The 8946-nt window shown below is 29.1% G+C and overlaps 1 protein-coding gene across 17 annotated transcripts in view; it reads right to left on the bottom strand.

The window, feature by feature from the left end:
• Nucleotides 1-6211: 6211 nt before the first annotated feature.
• Nucleotides 6212-8946, bottom strand: part of LOC129796000 (protein enabled) — a 33685-nt gene continuing 30950 nt past the window's right edge. For all 17 annotated transcript variants that reach the window (XM_055837641.1, XM_055837642.1, XM_055837640.1 and 14 more), the window contains 3 exons: nt 6753-6956; nt 6528-6645; nt 6212-6432 (listed from right to left, as the gene is read on the bottom strand). In XM_055837641.1, the coding sequence (XP_055693616.1) occupies nt 6404-6432; nt 6528-6645; nt 6753-6956 (351 nt within the window). In that variant the 3' untranslated portion in view covers nt 6212-6403. The remainder of the gene's footprint in view (nt 6433-6527; nt 6646-6752; nt 6957-8946) is intronic.

Genomic DNA, 8946 nt, shown 5'->3' with positions numbered 1-8946 from the left:
TTAACTTTTGGTGTTTTTTATCTAATATCTGACGTTTTCTCCCAAAGATTTGACGTGCCTGTACTAAAATTGGTAGGTCAGTTTTTGACATTTAACGTTTCTTGACATTTCTTTTGTGAAGTTTGAAATTTTTAACGTTTGGTGTTTTTTATTTAATATTTGACGCTCTCTCTCTCAAAGATTTGATGTGTCTGTTCTAAAAGTAGGTCATTTTTTACTTTTAAAGTTTTTGTACTAAAATTTAACGTTATTTCATTAAAGTTTGACGTTTGTGATTTTTTTGACGTTCGGTGTTTTCTATCTAGTATTTGACGTTTTTTCTTAAACGATTGACGTTTCTGTTCTAAAAGACGTTCTTTTTCTATTTTGTTTGACGTACCTATTCTGATTTAAGTCTCTGAAATTAAATAATCAAACACTGAAAGAAAAAATTTCGACTCTGAAATTCCTAAATTTAAAGAACAATCATAACAAAAAAAAAAGAAAAAAAGTATGAAGGAAAAGAATGAATTGAACCCCAAAAAAGAAGAAGAAATAAACATTCAAAAAACAAGATTTTACTTTAAATTGTCAAATTTATTCTCTCTATTCAATAGTAAGTTTAGTCATGTGTACACATATCCAAAAAGCAATAAATATTAATAATATGTTTTTTTCCTTACATTTCTTTCTTTTCCATTTAGTTTCTTTTTAAATCTTGGTTTAAATATTTCTATTTTTTTTTCATTTCATTTCGTATGTTTTTTCATGAATAATTTTATGTTCATTTTCTTTTTTTTTTTCTTTTCAATAATTATATTTTGCATTCAATTTTGTGAAATTCCGCTAATGCTTTTTTACTGAATTTCAAATAATTTTAAAAATTCACATTTTAAAAGAAAAAGAAAATAACATTCTTTAAAAAATGGATATTGTGTGTGAAAATATGGAAGATTTCCGTTGAGAGTGTGCTAATTTTTTTATTTTTGTCTTTATCTCTTTTACAAACATATTCTATTCTCAACTCCATTTTTTTATTTAACAATTTGTGTGTTTAGGTGAAATATTATTGGTGTAAAAATGTAAAAAAAAAAGTTGAAAAATTAGATACAAAAGTTAATATATTTTCACTTGTTCTTATAAACATTAAATACTGCTATTTTTTTCTCATTTCTTTTCAATAATATAATAAAAAGAATCCTATTAATGTATTTACAATGGAACTAATATTGGTTAGATTTTTTTTATGTTGAAGATGTTTTTTATCTGCTTTTTTATCTTTTCTAAAAAATAATTTTGATTTATGAATTTTCATTATTATAATTCTCTTTTCCAAAACAAAAAAAGAAATTGTATTTTTTCTTTGTATTTTTTTTTATTTGTGTAATTGCTATTAATATTTATATAATATTAGAAAATGCGCGAGATGAGGCCTTTTATATTATTTTTGTTTAGAGATTAGTTTTTATTTCATTCTCACTTTTTTATAAACGTACATTTTTTTGTATGAGTAGACGGATGTTTTTTAATGACTCACAAAGGGATGTTTTTTATTTAAATTATCCTTTTCGTAACGAGATCATTTGGAAGAGAAAATATTTAGTCATCACACATATTTACCAAAGTTCTTTTTGGTATTTCTTATTATTTAAAAAAAAACTGAAAAAAGCATTTGCTTCAGGAAACAATTTTGTTAAACACTGAAAATTTGCAGGAAAAAATGTAAAAGTCTTTGTAAAAAATCACAGTCCAACCACAAATTGAAGAATAATTTATTAATTAGCTTTAAAGAAAAAAGGAGCTAACTAAATACGCTGCAAATGCCTCACACAACACTGAACGAAATTTAAAAATAAAAAAGAACGAACAGAAGTGATATATTTTAAGCAATAATAATTTCTTTAGCTAATGAAATAAAATTTTTTTATTAAAGACTTTTGTGTGAGTTTTTTATAGTATTCTGTGGTAGATAATTGCAATATTTCACAGGTCTCGAAAATTAGTACAAATCTAGACCGTTCTCACCAAGACACATTTTATTCTTGGGGATAATTCTTTGGGGTACTACAACAAAAGTTTTGCAAAATTTTGGTATTCTGAGATAAAGAAGGGCATAATTTAAGAGTTCTAAAATATGTTCTAAAAACATATCAAAGTAAGTTTTATTCCTAAAATAAATCATGATTTAACTAGGATTTAAGAGAACATTTTTAAAAGTTTTGTGTACTAAACCTGCTCGAGACTAAAAGGAATCTATCGCATAATCAACTCAACTACTCAAATAGGGGTATGTGTATTGGCTGAAATGGTCTAAAAGTACTAATTTTTTAGACCTGTTAAACTTTGCAAATCTTTTTAAGAAAAAAAAATAGAAAAAAATCTTATAAATTCCCAATAGCAAGAATAGAATATTTTCTATGAAGTTAAACTCACATCGTCCTTAAAGCTTAATCAAATAAATATTCTTCAATTTTTGGTACTTACAAAATAATTTTAATTTAATAAAAAAACATCCTTTTGCAAGCTTTATACGTAAAAAAAAGAAGAAATTTCTTGATTGCTCCAGACGATATACGTTTCGTATGTAGTAATAGTTTACTCGTTAGTTTTTTTTTCTTCTTTTAATTAATATTGTGAAACAGATGAACGATTAGTGGTTGTTTTACATTATTCATTACATATACATTCATTATAGTATTTTTTACTTCAAAAAAAGTTCTTCATACCTTTTATAATAATTGTGTTTTTGTTGTATAAAAATTTTTACTTCATTTACTTGGGCTTATCTTTTCCATCAACTAATATTTTACACGTATTTTATTAATTCTCTTTTTTTTTTTTTTAATCTTATCCTCTTCGCGAAGATCAACTGGTGTCCTTTCTTTATAGTAATAGGTAGGTTTTCTATTTATTTTTTATTTTCTTCGATCCCCCCGATTCGCTCGATTCATCTAAAATTCTTAATTTATAAGCAAAAAAAAATACAAATAAATCGAGATATTTTTTTTATATTACATTTCACGCTCTCATTGTAGGATTGGTTAGTTTCTTCTCCACCACATTCTCTCTCTCTTTAGAGATTAAGTAAATGTAAAAGTATTTTTTTTTATTTATATAATTTTAATTCTTTTATAATTATATATTTTTGTTTTTTTTTTCTTTTAATATTTTATCAAATATTTATACGCATTTTAACTTCACCGTTTGAAATATTTTTATGGCAATTTTTCTTCTCTATTATCATCTAGCATTTTCTCATTTTAATATTTCTTTTAAATCAAAAGTTTTTCCTTTTCATTTGCAAAATTTTTTCTACGAGAACCCGCGTGTGATTTTTTTCGCAATTCTTCGTTTTGCACGTTCACACTCAAAACATTTACTTGAATGTTTCTTTGTTTCATTCATAATCATCATCATCATCAATATTCATAATAATTTAATCAGTTGATATGCAATTCATATATATAGACACTCTCTCTCTCTCCTTATAAAGATCCGGGGCAGTTCTTTTCATTCAATCTCCTTCTAAACATTTCTTCTTTAGTTTTTTTTGTATAAAAATAATTTTACATAAATCCCATTCAACTTTCCGCGCGCGTCAATTCATTTTATTCTTCTTTTTTATAAATAACTTTAATTTGTTTTCAAGCAAAGAATCAACTGAATAATTTCTCTTTTTTTAATAAATTTCTTCAATGAAAAATTTTTCTTTAAAGAAATACATTTTGAACTTTAATATTTCAATATTTTGGAAGTATTTTTGACTTTGTTTCACTTCGCATTTTCTTTTTTAAATATATATTTTTACATTGAAAGTAATATATTTTTTTATTTTTTTTTGGAAGAATAATTAATTATTTGCTTTATTAATTTTTTTTTTCAAAGATTTCTGTGGTTTTTTTTGGAGAAGCGTCAGTATTTTGGAAATTAGTTTTTTACGCGAAACGTAATAAATACCTACTTACAATACAAAAAAAAAAATACCCGGCTGGATCAAAGTCGATTTTTCTAAATAATGCTTAGGCGAACATGGCCCAATTCGGACCTTTTTCAATCCTCCACTACTTAAAACTGATAAAACTTTAAATGTAGAAAGCACCTCAGCTCCCACCAAAAAAGCTTAAATGTAGAAAGTTATGGGAGTTAAAGGAGCATTAAATGGGCTTTAAAATGGTACCAAATTTAAGAGTATTGCTCTTTATTTTATACCATTTTTATCATTTTGCGGGGACCTTTAGACGTCCGAATTGGGTCACGATCTCCTAATGAGTAATACATAAGTGGAATTAAAAGTGAAAAAAATGTTCCACAAAATGTGAGAAACTTTAAAAAAAAAAGAACTGCAAAAAATAAATCTAGAAAATTAACTTTGTATTGAACCTGGCGTGAGACAATTTTCCTTGCTTTTCCGGTCGTCGCCAAGAGTAGAAAATTTCGTCCTAAAAGCGGAACGTACTTCTCAAAGCTTTCTAGAAAATTGGTTTCGCAGAACACAAGATATATAAAAAAAAATTCACAAAATAAAAAAAAATTAATTCTTAAACGTTAAGAAGAAATTGGCTTTTAGAATCTTTCGCGTTTTACGGATTTTTTGCTGGTTTCCAGTGTTCTATGAAACTATTTTTCACATTCTGTGCAACACTAATTTCTAATTTCTATAGTTTTGTGAAACATTTCTTCCGTTTCTACAGAACTTTTCTTGGGTTTCTGTAGTTTTGACGGAATTTCTGTAGAATCATTCAAGTTCTGTGAAACCTTTTGTTCTGCGAAACATTCATAGAATTTTTGTAATTCTACGGAACTTTCGTAGATTCGTTTACGTTCTACGAAACTTTTCTCGGATTTTTAGTTTTTCGTTGAACTCTTTTCATATTTTTTATTCTCAACAAAACATTTCATCGATTTCTGTAGTTCCACTTAGCTTCTGAAAAATCTTTCACATTCTGTGGATTTTTCTTCCTTGTTTCCATTGAACTACAGAACTTCAACGGAGTCTTTCACGTTTTGCGGAACCTTTTACCGGTTTCTGTAGTTTTGTGGAGATACTTTAATATTGGGTTATATTCAGCGACCAAAAAACCCCCGAAATCGTTTAAATTTCAGCTGAAATTTTAATTTGATTTGGTACTCTGGAAATATTTTAAGATCTTTCCCATTCTATGGAATTCCCTTCCAGTTTTTCTTTATTCTTGCTGAACTATTTTCGTGTTTTTTTTTCAAGTTTTACTGTTCATTTCGATGTTCATTAAAATCAGTGAAAATTCATCTTAACGTCAAGTAAAACTTTAAGACTTTTCTTTGTAAATAAATTTCCTACTCTTAATGAGTTTTACTGTTAAAAACCAAAGTTAGATGACAACTAAAATTAGTCCAAGAAATATCCAAAACAAACCAACACTTAAAACCTTTTAAAATCTTCTCTAAATTGACGCTTCTGCCAAAAAGATTTTCTTCAAACTGACTCAAAAAAAAATGCAATCTTCTGTGGAATGATTTGTAATGAGATTCTTTATAAAATAAAATACAATTAGGGAGCATTTTTTTCTTTAATATTTTGCTTTAATTCCTAAATTTTTTTTTTCATAGCAATTTCATTGAAACCGACCATTATGTTGTTTTCTTCAATCTTAATTTATTTTTAATTGAAAAAAAAATGCCAAAAAGAATACTGAAAAGATTTTTTTTCTTGGTATTATGCCTCAAAATAATTATTTTTCCCAAATTGTGCTAAAGAAAAAGAATTTGAAACATTCTCTGACTATTGCTGGGTTATTTCCTTTCTCTGCCATTTCACTACAAAATGCCTCAGAAAAGATTTTGTGGTGTTAGTTAATCGTTTATTTTCAATTCTACGCATTTTATCTACTAAAGATTGGTTATTTTTTTTTAAATTTTCTTTTCAATGCTATTTATCTTTGTCTTTATTTATCAATTTGCTTCCTTCATCTCCACATTCCCGCCCAAACAATTTGCAATGTGAAGAGATTTTAGTCTATTTTTTTTTATTTCGTTTTTCTTCTTTTCTATTTATAATTCTATATCGCAATTATATATTATTCTTTTTTTTTTTACTATTTCATTATCTTGTAAATTTTTCACCAATAAGTGGATTTTTTTCTTTTATAAAATCTTCACGCTTCTTTGCTTCATTTCAATATCGATTTTTTTTACTTACTTACACATATTTTATCCCCCCATGCACGCCCAAAAATCCCCGAATAAAATGTATAAATATTTTTTAATACATTCACTTACTTTTTTTTCTTGTTTTAAATACAGCGATAGAATGGAGAAGAGCTAGTATAAATTGTTTGTGACATTTACCTTAAAAATTTCCGCGCGTACTTATATCAATGTTTCTGTTGTTTTTTTTTTAGTAGAATTCAGCGCCAGTTCCATCATCCTCTTTGAAATATTTTTTCTTTTACCTTCGGTTGAATTCCGATTTAATTACTGTGTGGAAAATAAAAGTAGAAAGAAATTATTTATCAAAGTAAAAATTGCAATAAAAATGCAAAAGAAATCTTCATTGAGATGAATTCATTTACCTTCTATAATCTCTTGTTTCGCCTTATTTATTTCAATTCTCATTTCGCGAAGAATTTCAGCCTTAATATTATCCAGCTCTGCTGTGAGAGGAAGTGAGAGCCCATCGCCATTTACTTGCTGCAATGACCAACACAGAAAAAAACCACGAAAATGGATATTTGTTGATAAAGGTCACCACACAAGATTTCTTTGTTTTTATTTTGTTTATTTTTAAGTCAACTAACCTTTAGGATTGTCTCTTCAGAAGCGCTACCGAATCGCTTTCGTTGTGGTCGTGGGGATTCTGGGCCACCAGCTCCAACGCCACTCCCTCCACTTGCATTTGGTGATGACGAATTACCACCCCCAGCGGCATTCCCTAATTTATGTGGCAACGTATTTGACTTCTCCCACGGTCGTCGTGACGAGTTCAGGTCATCAGAGTCCGGCTGAAACAGAGAATAAGTTTAAAAATATAAATAGAAATATTTTGTCGTTTTATGCGATCAAGAAATCCTTGAAAGGAATTGATGCCCACTTATATGAAAGATGATCCTCTATCGCAGAACAATTTTAACCCATTCCATCTTGTAGAGGATCAAAAAACATTGAAGAATCGCGAGAGAAACTCCCCAAAATCCACTGGGATCACATCGAAAAGTGCAAATAAAAATTGCCAAAAAATTCAAATATTGCGACGCCATTTGACGTTTTTTTCCCTATAAAAAATGTTTGAAAACTTTTTTGTAGACTTGTCGCTCATTTTCCGTGGAGTTTTTTTCTAGTCAAAATAAATATTTATTATTTCGTTTCTGGAGTGATTTCTACATCTGAATCTGTGAAATCTTCTGCTCCTTGGAAGTCTGTGCATCTAATGATACTCTCAAAGCACTGAGAAAACAAACTCATTGGGAGTTTATTGCTGTGAATAATTTCATGAGACTTCCGGATGTCTTTCTTGACATTGCAGCCTTCTCGAGAGCGGATGCAACAAGGAGGAGGGCATAGAATCTCTGTTCACTGCCCGTTGATTCAATTTCAATGTGCCGGAGCAAATCTTTCGCTTCCGGAAGTCCCAATTTCTCCAGCAAAACCTCATGGGCATTCTGCAGAAAAGAACTCTGAGAGGCAAAATGAGAGTTGAGAATCACTTTTGTCAGCTCCAGGAAGTCATTGCTCTTGGGGAAGATGTACAGTCGTGCTCTCGTGGTAGGACCGTCGTCAAAATGACTTCTCCGCGGTAAAACGGCTTCAGAATGAGGAATTTTGCCTTCGCAGTGGGACAATTAGTACTATTGGAAAGGTAGGATACTAATTGTCCCACTGCGAAGGCAAAATTCCTCATTCTGAAGCCGTTTTACCGCGGAGAAGTCATTTTGACGACGGTCCTACCACGAGAGCACGACTGTATGGGAAGACGGTGATGAAGATTTTGTGGACTTGCTCAGTGTTCCAATCTCAGAAGGAGACTTTCAGGAGCAATATCCGAAATGTCTTCCGTGCTGGTCATGATTTGCTTGAAGACTCCGTCGAATGTTTCCGGATACTGACTACTATATTGATTTATACATCAGAATCAGGTATATTGCGCTGGATGAGATTCAACTCGGTAAGATTTGCTAAAATTCTCACTGCCAAAGAGGCCCAAAAAAATGTAAAAAGATTTGTTTTGATTTGCAAAGGGCTGGTTCTATTAACCTCCCTCAGCTTCATTTCGCTGTGGATCACCTGATTCAGATGTAGAAATCACTCCAGAAACGAAAAAATAAACATTTATTTTGACTAGAAAAAAAACTCCACGGAAAATGAGCGACAAGTCTACAAAAAAGTTTTCAAACATTTTTTTATAGGGAAAAAAACGTCAAATGGCGTCGCAATATTTGAATTTTTTGACAATTTTTATTTGCACTTTTCGATGTGATCCCAGTGGATTTTGGGGAGTTTCTCTCGCGATTCTTCAATGTTTTTTGATCCTCTACAAGATGGAATGGGTTAAAATTGTTCTGCGATAGAGGATCATCTTTCATATAAGTGGGCATCAATTCCTTTCAAAAGAAATTCTTGAAATTTTAAAGATTCTATTTTATCGCAGAATAGGAACCATTATTCACCTTTCCCGAATCTTCATTTAGATTATAAAATACAATAATAGTTCTAGGGCTTCTAGGGAAATCTTTGTTTTTTTAGCAAAATTTAATTGTTAAAAAAATTGATCAAAAAATCATTAACAAACTGAAAAATCAAAACTTTACCGATTAAACGGAAACTTTATCAAAGGAAAAGCTTTATTTAATTTTTTTCTGAACTTTTAATTCAATTTTACTTAAAGATTTTATTCACTTTTTGCTGAATCTTTCATTAAATTTTATCTAAAATTTTTTATTTTTATTTTTTTGCTGAATATTTAAGAAGTTTTAACTGAAATTTTTGATCGGTTTT

This window comes from Lutzomyia longipalpis, chromosome 4 (genome assembly GCF_024334085.1).
Source record: "Lutzomyia longipalpis isolate SR_M1_2022 chromosome 4, ASM2433408v1".
Lineage (NCBI taxonomy): Eukaryota > Metazoa > Arthropoda > Insecta > Diptera > Psychodidae > Lutzomyia > Lutzomyia longipalpis.
This window is presented reverse-complemented; position numbering and strand designations above follow the sequence as displayed.